The 15,345-nt window shown below is 44.6% G+C and overlaps 1 protein-coding gene and 1 pseudogene across 1 annotated transcript in view; one reads left to right on the top strand and one right to left on the bottom strand.

Annotated features, from left to right (window-relative positions):
• LOC112076203 (ectonucleoside triphosphate diphosphohydrolase 7) overlaps positions 1 to 5,043 on the bottom strand; it is a 10,249-nt gene extending 5,206 nt beyond the window's left edge. Inside the window, exons 1-6 of the mRNA XM_070441218.1 lie at positions 4,839 to 5,043; positions 3,097 to 3,202; positions 2,196 to 2,375; positions 1,765 to 1,990; positions 568 to 709; positions 266 to 324 (exon numbers count right to left, since the gene is read on the bottom strand). Of these exons, the coding sequence (XP_070297319.1) occupies positions 266 to 324; positions 568 to 709; positions 1,765 to 1,990; positions 2,196 to 2,375; positions 3,097 to 3,104 (615 nt within the window). The 5' untranslated portion in view covers positions 3,105 to 3,202; positions 4,839 to 5,043. The remainder of the gene's footprint in view (positions 1 to 265; positions 325 to 567; positions 710 to 1,764; positions 1,991 to 2,195; positions 2,376 to 3,096; positions 3,203 to 4,838) is intronic.
• A 431-nt stretch (positions 5,044 to 5,474) lies between these two features.
• Positions 5,475 to 13,386, top strand: LOC112076204 (mitoferrin-2-like; annotated as a pseudogene).
• Positions 13,387 to 15,345: the final 1,959 nt, after the last annotated feature.

The raw sequence follows: 15,345 nt of genomic DNA, 5'->3' as shown, positions 1-15,345 counted from the left end.
GAGAGAGATTCCAACACAAAAGTAATACGCAATTCCATATGCATAAACTACCTGCGGGCAGAAAAGGCAGCTTAAACATTACCCACAAGCACACACACACACAACAGGACAGGTGCATATATTGTTCAAGTAACCCATTTTCTTTTTTCACACCAATATTACCATCATCAGACACTTTATCAAAAGCCACTTAGTCGAGGCATGAGATACAGTTCGTGTAATGGTGATCCCAGGAGTCGATCAGTGTCTAGGTTATACACTGTACCATATTCCCATCAGGCTCACAGCTCTCTGTCTCACCTTCCTGTTTCCCAGAGATCACCTCTGCATGGGAGCTGGAAGAACAGGAAAGTCAAACTCCACAGGAAACATCTCTTACCAGGTCCTCCAGGATAGCAGCTGCTGACTGGGGGGGACATGGGGAGAATAAACACACTTTTTAAACCGCTGTAGAGAATGTATAAACTCAATGCCTCAAACCTCCCACAGATCTCTAGGGGGGAATCCTGTGCTTGACCCCCAGCTGACCCTTGAACCCTGACAAAGTGGAGGTGGAGGCTAGCCTACCTTCAGGCAGCAGTCTCATGCCAGCGTACAGAGGATATAGAGAGGAGTCTCCTTGTGTTCTTCCTGGGACATGGGTGGCAGCGAAGGAAAGAGGGGTGGAGGTAGTCACTGCCTTGGCTGGGCTCAGCGCCATGGTAAATACCTGGAGAGTAAAGGGGAGAAAGGAAAGGAGAGAGAAAGAGAGAGAACGAGAGAGTTAGTGATAGCTGAGTGAGGATGAGGTAGTGGCCTTGGCTGGGTGTAACCGGGCAGATGTACTATTTCTCTGTAAATTCTACTGTTCATTTATGTGGGAACAAAGCAGCTGCTAACTGCTTAGCAATCGCGGTCCTACTCAGTCCCATGTGTTCAGGTATCAGGCCAATAGGGGGTAATGGAAAGAATGTTGAGATAAGGAGCAGGTTGAGGACATGTGTACGTGTGGCCTGACAACATGGGAAAACTGGTAGAAACCTCCACACTGTGTGTGACAAACACTAACTTCCTCTGGGTGCCACGCCCCACCAATGCTGAACCTATGTAGGTAACTCCCAAAACTAAAGGAAACACTTGAGTAAATGAGGGACACAAAGTGATTACCGAAAGCAGGTGCTTCCACCCAAGTGTGGTTCCTGAGTTCATTAAGCAATTAACATCCCATCATGCTTAGGTCATGTTAGAAAAACACCCAGTTGCTCATTATTTTGGCTACCATGGCTAGAACAAGAGGATCTCAGGGACATTGAAAGAGGGGTCCCAAAGGAGCTTAGTGGGTTTAAAGTTGGGTGTGTTCAGTATCTCAACCCAATTGAACACTTTAGGGGAGATTCCTGGGCTGCACCTGAGACCAGCGTTTTCCACACCCCACCAACAACATCAACTGAAGGGATTTCTAATGGACGATCCCTCCAGCAGAGTTCCAGACACAGATTGTAGAATCTGTTCTAACAGTGTGTAACGGCTCAACGCCCTAACTAAGCACACTTCTGCTGGCGTTCCCTGTATTTTCGTCAGTTACCGCATGGTAATACTACTAGTAACTGTATCTTAGCTCTCTCTGTACCAGAGGTGAAGAGGTCGAGGGGCATCTGACAGAGTAAAGACGACGTGTTTCTGCTGTGATGTGGCAACGGCAGTGGTGAGGATAACATCCTTTTCTCCTGGTCATTCAACAGTTATGTTGTTCTCTGCTGTTGTTATTGTAGCCCCGCCCCTCACCACCCACACTCTTTCCTCACCAGGTTTGATCTTCTTGACCACAGGGTGGCGGTCGTGGTCCCTCATCTGCCTGATGTCCAGCAGGGTGTGGAGGTTTCCATGGTGGGGGGGCCAGTAGTACACATACACCCTGGAGCCGCTGCTGCCGCAGTCCACCACGATCCCGTAGTTTAGAGCTGCGTTGGTGACATCAGTAGCCTCCATGGTCTCCACAGATGAGAGGTATCTAGGGGTGATATAGCGGGAGATGGAGAGAGAAACATGTTAGACACCATACACTATGAATGCAGAGTCTGGGTTGACTTAGTAATAGTACAGTGCAAACACTTTGCCTGGTGTGTTTGTTTTTGTGCGTGTGTGTGTGTGTGTGCCTGTTTGTCTCTCGCTCTCTCTGTCATTCTGTCTGCCCGTTCATCTGACGTCTCACTCACTTGTTGACGTGTCCCCTGTGGCGCTGGGGCCCCCAGAGCTCAGTCTGGTAGACCCCCAGGAAAACCAGGGCAGAGCAGGTGAGGAACACCAGGAAGAAGGCCCTTTGCCTGGGCACACAGCCCAGAGACAGCAAGGACACACTGCAGTACCAGGAGGCTGGCAGGCATGAGAAAGTGATCCTGGAGGAGGAGGGGAGGTTTTCATTACTTTCATAGACATAACCTACTGCAACATAACGCATGGACACGCGCAGTTATTACATTACTAGTTCTGTATAACATAACACTGTGGTAACATTTCAAACAATCATAAACATTACACCTCTTCACCTAAACACATGCTGAAGTTCACATCCTGCATCAAGTCAATACAGCCGTCCAGTTAGTGTGTGTTGCCTCGTGGTCCTTCTGAAGAACAACCAGTTTGTGGTCCAGACGTTGTCCTTTGAGACCACTATTATACCAGTGTGCCGATTCACTTTTTGTTCGATTTTTTTTATCCTCTCTGATCCACCACCTGGTCCAGCTCCAGACACACCACCCCTGGTCCAGCTCCAGACACACCACCCCTGGTCCAGCTCCAGACACACCACCCCTGGTCCAGCTCCAGACACACACCACCCCTGGTCCAGCTCCAGACACACCACCCCTGGTCCAGCTCCAGACAACACCACCCCTGGTCCAGCTCCAGACACACCACCCCTGGTCCAGCTCCAGACACACCACCCCCTGGTCCCAGCTCCACAGACACACCACCCCTCGGTCCAGCTCTAGGCACCACACCACCCCTGGTCCAGCTCTAGACATATCTCTGTATTTCGATGGATGGTTATCCTACGCGGTTAGAGATTCGAGCTAGATTGACTAATAACACAACCCACAAATAAAAAGTGTGTGTTACCTTGCCATATGTCCAAGCAGCAAGACCTAGCAGCAGAGTTAGCTGGCTGTCACCTCATGGTTGGGAACGTACTACGTGGACCCAGGTGTTGCTTTCCCCTGGTGATCTGGAGAGAAGGACATAGAGATTGTCAAGTCGGAAGAAAAGTCAGTCACCACGTATCCCTTCCAGTTAGTTGTGGACATGAAACATAGGTAGCTAGGCCTATCATTTGTAAATTACAGAGGCACCAAGGAACAGCCAACTAGTTAGATGTGTTGAGTTCAAGCGTGTCAACACAATAGATACAGTACATGCATGTGCAATAGAAACACACGCTCCTACCTCTGCCCAGACTGGTCTCATAGACTAAACATAACATAGTAAACGAAAATCCAGGCAACTCAAATTAGTATGATATGTTACGTTTGGTATGGTTACAAAAAGGAAAAAATGAGTGGGTTGGTCAGGGTGGGCGTAGAACGCGAACTTCTTAGCAACCCAAAGGTTGCGCGTTCGAATCTTATCACGGACAACTTTAGCCTCTATGAATACGTGAGAAGTAGACTCCTTTTTGTCGTTAATATGTAGGCTCACCTTTTGTGAACAGTCCCATCACAAGTCAGAATGTTGAAGAAATTCATTTGAATGTACATTACCTGATTTATCCTTATGTAGAAGGTAATCTGAGGCAAAATATGTACAAAGTAGTGTCATAACTAGACTTTCCGTACGCTGGTCTGTATATCAGTTAGTATTTTCAATGCAGATGCAATTCGCACGCAACTTGCACAAAATCTCAACAATGGCCGAGTTTAACCGAAGCACAGACCGAATGTTGTCCCACGCAATCAGCTGGCAAATTTCACAAGCACTTCCAGCTGATTGTGAGGGAATGTGCTTTGGTCTATAATGTTTGGTTACATTCGGCTATTGTTTACATATGGTGCATCACGTGAAATGCGTCAGGAGATGGAAAATACACATGACAGAACCTACCAGTGACGCAAAAACTCAGGTAAACAATTGTATTTTATTTAACAATTACTTTACTGTGTACATTTGATCCCCACTACTTCCTGGCAAAAGGGCAGCACCGACAACCTGTAAAGTAACCTCAAATACATTTTTTTATCAACATTCTGGCTTGTAGAGACTATGGAGTCTTTTTCACAGTGACTTCTTTCAAACTGATTATCAATGGAGTAAGCATGGCAACAGTTTGATGTTTAGGCAACTTTGCAACTACTTACTACCATTAGCTACTTTGCATGTRAGCTAACCCTTCCACTTACCATTTAACTTTACGCCTAACCCTAACTTCTAGCCTAGCCAACGTTAGCCACCTAGCTAACGAATTGCAATTCGTAACATATCATACGGATTGGATGATGAGCATCCACACATTATTACATACCATATTTTACTTCCCCCCCGTGTTACGTCTACCCCTGAGTCCAGGTTGCTCTGCCAACTAGTTCATCTATTATTTAAACAGTGTTTTACGTTATGTAAGATGTATTACTTGCCAGTAAATTGTTATCTCTACAAGCTAAACTAATCTCAATTCACCCACTGACTGCAATTTAACAAAGAATGAATATGTGGCCTGTGCAGAGAATTTGTATTGACATAGCGATTTGGATTGACTAAAACTAGAACAACAATACTGATAACTAACCGGCTTCCGGTGAATGCTACAGCTGTAGCCAGGTGGCTAGATATAGCCATACACTGTGACATTGTCACCGTTCCATACTCACTTTGATACAAATTAACGCTGGCCGTCACGTCATACCAGTCGTTTTAATCACGGTGGATCCTACCCCTTAATCACAGATTAACAACAAAATACATTTTCTTCGAACGAGATTAATCTTCATCCAGGAAAATAAAATAAAAAGATTTAAATCCATCAGATGACGTAGCTTCCGGTAGCCGACGTGGCCACGTCACGGAACACGTCGCTGTCCAATGTGCTGAATGATGCCCCCGTGTGGTGCGTGCGATTTGTACAATCATGTTTGACCAATGCATATTGATATTYGTCCGTTTAAAATCTATAGCTGTTATGTATCTTTTGATGTATATTATTTATCTGCATACATTTACATTCTTGCATCGCTTCCATTGCATGCACTGCATGCACAGTGAGCCTGTCATGCATCATTTCACGCAGTAATTTCACAGTAGACAGAACAGTGACGACCTTCGAAGCCAATGTTGGGGACACATTTTAATATAACTAAACCCTATGCGCAATAAGCGCTGATGCATGTCATTTGAATCAAATGATTGACCTTGGTGGTGATTACACATGCCCTGGATTCGGAAACTCACTACAGTAAAACATGTGACTGCTGTGGTTACGAAGATGGAGCTTATAAAAGTGTCACTGCCACACCATTGCCAGCCTTCCACATCCCTCCCCTTTGGTCTATTCCCGCCTTATTTTATGAATAATTACACGGCAAATCAGCCAATCGCTGGGATTCATTCCATATTTCATTAGGATTGACTGGTGAAATACACAATCATGTAACCGTTTCCGGCGTGACTCACTGACAAGCCCTCTCCAGTCCGCCAAGTGCATTATTCCCCTTGCCGACTTTAGCCTCCCCTTGAGCCACAGTGTCGGTCTGMTGGGGCCCGTCATCCGCTGGAGCTACCCTCGACAACCCTCAAGAGATTGGCGGCGAAAGTGTCGACTTTGAGAAGAGGAGACACCGAGGAATAACCGCGCAACTTGGACTTTACTATATCGTCTCTGCATGGAAGCGAATGGTTTCGTGTCCAGGCGGGTGGACACACCAAGCGTCGATGCCGGGGTTACTGCTGGAGCTGCAGGGGCAGACATTCGATGGCTCGGCGGGAGGATTTTGGATTGCTTTACGGAGGGTTTGTTGGTGGTCTGTCACCGCCACGGATAACAGCGGAACCGGACTTTACTGGTTGTTGCAACTCGAGCAGCCCCAGAGCCCACGGTGGCTGCTACGGAGACCGAAATAGACTACGAGGGGTCCCCCAGGGTGTAGCCACCAGTACACACATGTTAGCCGGCGCCGTGGCTGGCATAGGAACACTGCCTAATGTATCCCATCGACTGTGTTAAGGTAAAAGAACAAGGTTAAATAAAAAAACGATTACTTAATGACAAAGTCAACATGAAAAATTAGCCTTTAGCCAGGCGCTTGATTGCTATTGTGTAACTAAGCTTGTAAGTCAGTTACCGGTGTCTGGGCTAACTTAGCTGTTCACAATTATTCCAGAATGGAAAGAGGGGAGGAATAGTTAGCTAACTAATTATGTAGATACATCATCTGCACACAAGTGTTGCTAAAATAACACATATACACATTCCCCAGTGACATGTACGTTGTCAGAGGAGCCACCATCAGTTGTTTAAATGCTAACTAAGTTAGTTATGTTTGTTAGCAAATCGTGTTATTCAGAATCTCAGCCGTTGTTGACATACATTCCGTTGGTAGGCCCAAGCCTGAGCTCGAGTAGGTTGCTAACTAGCGACGGTGAAAGTGACATGTCGCAAAATAATGATCTAGGCTGCTCGTTTGTTKTTTTTCAAMGTAGTCGTASTTTTAAACCAAGGTTAATCATTACCCGCGRTAGCTAACTTCCTAATGTTAGCTGACCGACAGCGCGRTAGCACACGACAGGAGCCAGCCAGGTTACGTCACAAATATGTATATTGAGAAGTGTGTAATGAAACGTTAYCTACCTAACCAAGTATCACACGAAGTGCTCTTATGTACCTATGTAGGGCCTAGTTAGTTGTACACACTTGCCTCACACTGTATYCATCCCTAGTCTCCSAACTATAATGCATTGAAGCTTGTCTATCTAACTATATGACACAGGTTTGTTTTGGAGCAGCAACACTAGCTAATACTATAAAGGCACATACAGTTGTTATGGTTGTCATCAAATCCATATTTGTAGCGAGCTAGGCTAGATCACTGCATAATCACCACTTTGTTTCATAATCCTCGAGGAGAAGTGAAAGTATTTGGTTAGTGTTGGTTAAAGTGTATGTTGGTCACAAGGCCCTGGATTGGAGATACTCAATAGACTCCTCTGTKTACTCACTGATGTCAGTTGGGCTGATGTTGTTGCACATGATTAGAAGCTTTTACTTGAGTTATTACTGTCTTGTTTTGCACACTTTGTACAAAATAATAAAATGCAGTACTACAGGATATTTCTTAACGTAGCTCTTTATTAGCTAGCTATAACTGGCATGTTCACATATCGCCAACCAGGTTCAAACTGACCATCACCTAACCATTTGGGTGGTCTTAACCAATCATAGCACAGTATGATATGGCGGTAAAATGCATCCAATTARAATTCAGTATGTTTACACATATGAATATTACAATTACCACTGGAGGGTTCACTGAAACAGAACTGCAGATAAATATAGCTATTTTATAGAATGGATACCATTGATTCTCAACTCAACATGGAGTTTTGGTTCATCCTATGCATATTTGCATAGCTAGGTTGTGTATCTGAACTTTGTCCAGCCACTGACTGATCCAACTAGTTTGAGTTTAAACAGGGTTTGGCACCTGTTGGCTGTCCTCACCCCTGACCTCTCACCACCTGGACAGATTAATAGGTTGTAGGGTGAGAATGAGAACCTCAGCTGAACACCTATAACCTCTGTTACCTTCTAATCCTGCCCCATACTATCATGATACACACATACCCTTTGGTCTAGAATACCTAGTGTTTTCAGAAAGAACAGGAAGTAGCCAAGCCAAAGAGAACAAGTTGTATGCTATTTTTGGTGGCCTCTGGTATTGTACATTCTAATGCTAGATTGTATTTTCAACCAGCATCTGTCATGAATAATTTGTTTTTTATGGTGTTAGTTTCATCAGCTGCTGTACAATATGATATAAAACACAGGGAAACAAATTATTTTGACTGCACTGGCCCTTTAATAAAGAATCTGTAAGAGTCTGACTTCACGGGCTTCAAGCTTCACCCCTGTCCTATACAACCATGGTACACCAATACATACCCTTTGGTCTGAAATACACTGTCCATACTACCCACTGTGTACCATGGTCTCTGCTTTTGGCCCTGGGCAGTCTTGCCTTAAGTCAGTTTATTAATGGTGAAAGCTTTGTACCCCCTTGGCTTATTCCACATTTTGTTTTGTTACAGACTGAATTCAAAATTGATTTCATTATTTATTTCTCACCCATCTAACACAATAGCCCTATTGACAAAGTGAAACATGTTCTTAGAAATGTTTGCAAATTTATTGAAAATGAAAATATCTAATTTACATAAGTATTCACAGCATGAGTCAATAAATGTTAGAATGACCTTTGGCTGTAATTATAGCTGTGTGTCTTTCTTGGTAGATCTCTAAGAGCATGTATTTATTAAAAAAAAATCCAGCTCAGTCAAGTTGGTTGTTTATCATTGCTAGACAGCCATTTTCAAGACTCGCTGTAGATTTTCAAGATGACTTTTAAGTGAACTGTAACTAGGCCACTCAGGGTTTTTTTTAATCATCTTGGTAAGCAACTCGTGTATATTTGGCTTGTGTTTTAGGTTATTGTCCTGCTGAAAGGTGAATTTGTCTTCCAGTGTCTGTTGGAAAGCAGACTGAACTGGGTTTTCCTATAGGTTTTTCTTGTGCTTAGCTCTATTCAGCTTTAGTTTTATCCCCCCAAAAACTCCCTATTCCTTGCTGATACAAGCATACCATAACATGATGTAGCCACCACATGCTGAAAATATTAAGTGGTACTCAGTGCGGGATGTGTTGTGATGGATTTGCCCCAAACTTAAACGTTTATATTTGGACACACAGTTAATTTCATTGCACATTTTTTTGTAGTTTTACTTTAGTGCCTTATTGCAAACAGGATGCATGTTTTGATTATTTTTAATTCTGTACAGGCATCGTTCTTTTCACTCTGTCATTTAGGTTAGTATTGTGGAGTAACAACAAGTTTGTTGATCCATCTTCAGTTTTCTTCTATCACAGCCGTTAAACTCTGCACCTGTTTTAAAGTCACCGTTGGCCTCATGGTTAAATCCTTGAGCGATTTCCTTGTCTCCGGCAAACTGAGAAGGAAGTATCTTTGTAGTGACTGGGTGTATTGATACACATCCAAATTATAATTAATAACTTCACCATGCTCAAAGGGATATTCAATGTCTGCTTCTTTTTTTTTACCCATCTACCAATAGGTGCCTTGCTTTGCGAGGCTTGGAAACTCCCTGGTCTTTGTAGTTGAATCAGTGTTTGAAATTCACTGCTTGACTGAGGGACCTTACAATTACTGTATGTGTGGGGTACAGAGACTAGGTAGTCTTTCAGAAATCACGTTAAACATATTAATTGCACATTGTTTAAGTCCATGTAACTTATTATGTGACTAAAGCAATGTTTACTCTTAACGTATTGTGTCTTGCCATAACAAAGGGTCTGAATACTTACTGACTTGACATTTCAGCATTTATTTTTGAGTCATTTGTAAACTTTTCAAAAATATTTCACTTTTACATTATGGGATATTGTGTGTGTGTGAGGCCAGTGACACACAATCAAATTTGAATCAATTAAGTTGAGGCTGTAGTACAACAAAATGTGGAAAGTCAAGAGGGTGTGAATACTGTCTGAAGGCAAGGCACTGTATTTCATGTTCTGACTTTTCAGAATCAATTTGACTGTTGCACACTTTCCTGTCACTCATTTACTAGGGAATGTCTCATCATTGGGTTGTTGTGAGGCTGATAATGGTGGTCATGGGCTAGTTAGAGACTACTACTTCTCATTTGATCTGGTTTATTTTCTAGCCGGAGTCTTGCTTGTTGAAACGGTGCTCTGACAGACGTCATCGTGGTTAAATAAAGGAACTTGCGTTGGCGCTCCTTCTTCCTCTCTCTCGCTGTTTCTCCATAGATTTTCAAAATAACCATTTCTCGTTGCTGCTGGGACCTTTTACAAGGTGTGTCACTGTCTCTCTGTGTCGCAAGTGGCAGCGTATTCCTTTTGTAGTGCATAGGGCTCTGGTCAAAAGTAGTGCACTATTCAGGGTACAGGGTGCTGTAACACTGGCCTGTGGGTGCCATTTAGGACACACTCACCTGTTCTGAGCTGAGGAGCAGTTTTCTCTCCACTGCCCGCTCCGTTTTGTTCCTGTTGAATATGACCCAGGACTTCTAAAGGGCCTGCCCTTTAGTGAAGACAGGTCTGGCTGTTATCTAGCTTGGCACGTACAGTTGGCTGTGGGTGCAACGCGGTGTGGGCTGAACGCTGGCTGTGGCAACGCGTGTGGGTGCTAGCTGTTGGACGCTGCGGCTGTAAGTTAACGCGTTCTAGGTGCGACGTTTAGCTGACTGGCACTGCAGTACGATGTAATTCAGCGTAGTTCAAGCTTCAAGTACAGTAACGAGTTAATACTGTATGTCAGAACGCCGCTCTACGTGATGAGCCTGCATCATCGTATAGCCATGCTACAGTACAGACTTCAGCTGCAATAGAGTACTGTAAGCACTGCAGTTGAGCATGATCACACTAGACCTTTAAGTGATTAACAATAAGAATCATTCTTGGTGAATTAATGGACGATGCTAGTAGCTTCTAAATGTGGTATTGGATCTGATAAGACCGTTTATATTGAGGTCACTGTGACAACGAAGAGGAATGGCAGTTGCCAAGCCATGATGATCAAAGCCCAAAACACACTTGACAGCACACCATGACGACGAGCGTTATAACAACAATGACGACGAGCGTTATAACAACCATGACGACGAGCGTTATAACAACCATGACGACGAAGACGATTATAACAACCATGACGACGAGCGTTATAACAACGCGATAGACGACGAGCGTTATAACAACATGACGACGTTATACAGAGACGTGACGTTTCCTCAAAGACGACATGACTCTTCAAAGAACGACATGACTCCCTACACGAGAGGACTCCTACACACGACCGACTTCCTAACAACGCACGACGACCGTACTCTCCTCACACGACGACCGTGACTCCTCACAGACGACGTGACTTCCTCACACGACGACCGGATCTCTCACAAGACGCCCGTGCCCTCACACGACGACCGGATTCCTCACACGACGAGCGTGACTTCTCCTCACACGCCGACGTGACTCTCCCACACGACGACCGCGACTTCCTCACAGACGACCGCGACTTCCCACAAGAACCGTCGACTCTCCTCACAGACGACGGTGACTCTCCTCACCACGACGAGGTGACTCTCCTCAAGACGACCGGACTCTCCTCACAGACGACCGTGACTTCCTCACACGTGACGTGACTTTCCTCACAAGACGAGGCCAAACATTGTTTTTTTGCATCCCAAATGGCACATATTCCTTCTATAGTGCCTACTTGACCAAGGCCTTCCAGTAGGTCTCCAGTCAGAGGTAAATGTAGGCTATGCAACAGGGTGACATTTGGGATACAACCTTTCTCATACAGGAGAGAAGACCACTATATGTTGAGCTGGTTTCCCATCCTGTGTACTGTACTCTGGTGTCACGCGGTTGCTCACGGGCTGTGGCCTGATGGGCTGCACATCTAGGGCTTCTCAATATATATGGAGAGACGAGAGGGACGAGAGAGACGAGGACGGGAAAGAGAGAGGGAAGAAATAATTCGAAGGGGGGACTTTCCCAGGGGATTCAGCTGTGTTAGGTTAACCTATCCTTTCATTTCCCCCTGAAGCTGGCTCTCGGTGTCTGTCTATACCATGGTAATGCTAAGTCTGGTCAAATCAAACGTTATGCAACCGGGTGCGTTCTGATGTTTCATTTCCTGAGAGGAGAGGAGTGGGGGATGAAAGTGTACCATTGTTGCTGTAGACTCAAGCAAACATAGCGTGTGTGTGTGTGTGTGTGTGTGCACTGCAACTTCCGCAGGCGTAGATGGCGCCGCATGTGAACGAACAGGCAGTAAAATGGAAATAAACATGGTAGTACGTTATTGTGTAGAAATGGTGTTGACTGTTAGCTCCGTGTTTCTAGTAATGGGTTGGAGGGGATGCAAGGACAGACTGGTGTTGAGGTCTATCTAACACTGTTGTATTGGTTCTGAGAATTGGTGAGGGCAGAAATGGCCTTTAAATGTAAGGCTGGCTATCTGTCTTGCAAAAAACAACACTTGACCACTTTAGAAACAATGGAATTGGGGCAGTCTTTTAGAGCCTTGTGTAAAAAATAATATATATATATGACAACAAAACACTGTTTCTCCACATTCATTCTGATTTCCGTTTCCCAGAAGTGTGTGTAGTCATGAGTGGAATTTCCATCCCTGCTCTCCAGAAGTCATTCCCACCCTTCCGTCTTGGTGTCCTCTGTGATTGGATAAAGGAGGCTATTCTACTCTTGACGCAATCTCAAAGTTTGGTTATTGCTCCATCCTTCCTACACAGAGCATTATTCTGTTGTGACACAGTGACTGGTGCCCTGTTGACAGAGGAAGGGTGGACCAGTAGCTTCACGCTATTATTATTTCTTGGCATTGTGATGCGTTACCTATCTACTGACTGAGCCAGTAAACACGAACATACTGTTAGGCTATACAGAGAAACGTCTACTGTATTGGACCTGGTGAACTGCACTGTGACTGCACTCTTACTTTTCACATATAGTGACCCACTAATTAGCTGAACGTTGAAAGAGTTGATTGCTATGCATTGATGCCCTTTCCTCTCTTTCTCCCGCCCCTCTTCTACATTCTTTCTGTCCTCTCCTCCCCCTTTATTCCCTTGTCTTCTCCTCCCCTCTCTCTCCAGACGCGGATGCAGAGCCTGCAGCCGAGCGGGGGCGCGTTACGTAACGTGATGGACGCCTACGTCAGATCGTGCGTACCGAGGGGTGTGGCGACCTGTGAGGGGACTGAATGTCATGGCGATAGGGGCGGGGCCAGCCCATCTCTGTACTTTGCCTGTTATGAGAAACTCAAGTTCTCACTCAGCAACGTGGTCCACCGGGAGCGAACACCACTTTGCTAATGGTCAGTGTCACAGCACACATTCACTGAGACATGACATGTGCACATACTGTCTTAGAGCTATTAGCGATGTTGCTAATTTGACCAACGGTCACTGGAGACCGACAGATTAAGGAAAAGTATAGGGAAAGTTGCAGCGTCCACTGCTGTGTGGTTTTGGCTTACTGCACTGGTAACCAACCATCTCTCTACCTCTCTGCTGTCTCTTTCTAACAGAATGGCAGGCTGCATGGCCACTGTACTCCATGATGCAATCATGAACCCAGCAGAGGTAAAACTGTGTGTGTGTGTTGTGTGTGTGTGTGCATACTTTGTGTTGTGTGCGTGCATACTTTGTGTGTGTGCGTGGCAATACTTTGTGTGTGTGCGTGCGTGCATACTTTGGTGTGTGTGCGTGCTTTAATTTGTGCGTGCTGTACTTTGTTTGTGCGTACTGTGTGTGTGCAGGCGTTTACTGTGTGTGGTGCAGGGGTCGGTTAAGCAGGATTCTTTGTTTTTCATGCAGAAAGGGAAGATAAAACGCTAAATAAATTCTTGCTGCGTTTTGCAAACACGCATCTAAATTGCTTATTGTAATTTGCTGCTCAAATCATGAATGTAAAGGAGTGTTTTGCTGAGTTCACTTCTCTGATGAAATAATATATGTTCTTGTCATTGGATCACCGACCGCGCTCTGATGAATAATATATTGTCTCTTGTCATTGGATCACAGACAGGCTCTGATGAAAATAATATACGTCTCTTGTCATTGTTCACAGACAGCGTTGAGAATAATATATCGTCTTGTCATTGGATCACCAGAACAGCGCTCTGATGAATAATATATCGTCTCTTGTCATTGGATCACCAGACAGCGCTCTGATGAAATAATATATCGTCTCTTGTCATTGGATCACCAGACAGGCTCTGACTCATGTGTAGGATACCATTCTCCGGTCATTTCCTCAGGTGTCATTTTTCTCCGGTAGAAAGTTAAAATGCAATATCAACTTTAAGCAAAACCTTTTGAAATGTAGCTGCTACATTCTTTCACTAGATAGATTTCCCTCCAGCTGGCGACAGATTTTCTTGTGAATATTCTAAAATCTGCATAAAAACAATAGGCACATTTTCCCACCAGAGATGTTTCCATCAAATTGACTTGTTGCGGATTAAAGGCTGTGCCTGATTACGTAGTGTACATAAAAATTACCTTTGCAGTTAAAAAAATTACCTTTGCAGTTAAAAAAAATACAAGTTCAAATGGGTTTCCATCGCATTTTCAACTCTAATGACGGTTTTGTCAAAACCATTGTGTCGTTACATTGCGAATGTGTCCACTCTGGTCTTGGCACGTCCGCTCCAGCCAACAGCTGGCAGATACAGGGTGGGTAGAGCGGGCCCTGTTACCAGGCCTGGGCCCGACGGGTCCCGACATTAGGGTTAGGGCCGGGGTACGGGCAGGGCTCGGGGATCATTAAATCGATCACTAACATTTTGAAGCGGAGGCATTTGCTCGGGCTCTGCTGCGTAGTTCAGTGATATCTGGCTGATATCATAACATGTTGTCACAAGTGTTTCATCACCAAATATAAAACAGGAGGGATTATTTTACAGAAAATAATAATAATCCTTGGGTTTTATTGGAGTATAGAGTGAGGGAAAGTAGCTAACAGCTAACTGCTATCTCATGTCTCTTCATTGAGCAGAGCAGCCCAAGCTGAGCCGTTGCTATGGATACTCGGAGCCGCCATGCGAGGAGTGCATGCAGAGCGAGCTGTGCGCAGGGAGCGAATGACAGACAGAGGAGCAGTTTATGGATTAACTAACAGTTATTTCTGATTTTGGGCAGGGCCAGGCCGGGCCTTACATTTGCCAGAAGCCAGCGGGCCTGGGTAGGGTAGGTCTTGGTCTTAAAATCATTTACACCCGTGCAGGGCTCTAGCCTAGATGATGAGATTATTTTGGACAAAAGAGCAAGATTATTTTAATTTGTCAAACTGCAGCCAAGCATCGATCATCATGTCACCGAATAAGACCCGCCAGTATGTCCATGTGACCTAAATAATAATTGCGCTATTTCTGAACTGTCTTGCTAAACTATTAGAATCCTTGATTCATTCTCAGCTAAGATCTTTCTTATCTTTGAAATGTATTCTAAATGTACATCAGTTTTAGACCAGGTCATAGCACTATCTCTGCTGCATCCCTCCTTGATGTGGTTAACTCGGTGTGGTTAACTCGGTGTGGT

Source organism: Salvelinus sp. IW2-2015, unplaced genomic scaffold (genome assembly GCF_002910315.2).
Source record: "Salvelinus sp. IW2-2015 unplaced genomic scaffold, ASM291031v2 Un_scaffold3622, whole genome shotgun sequence".
NCBI classification, from domain to species: Eukaryota; Metazoa; Chordata; class Actinopteri; order Salmoniformes; family Salmonidae; genus Salvelinus; species Salvelinus sp. IW2-2015.
The sequence above is the reverse complement of the archived record's forward strand: the minus strand, read 5'-3'. Positions and strand labels throughout refer to the sequence as shown.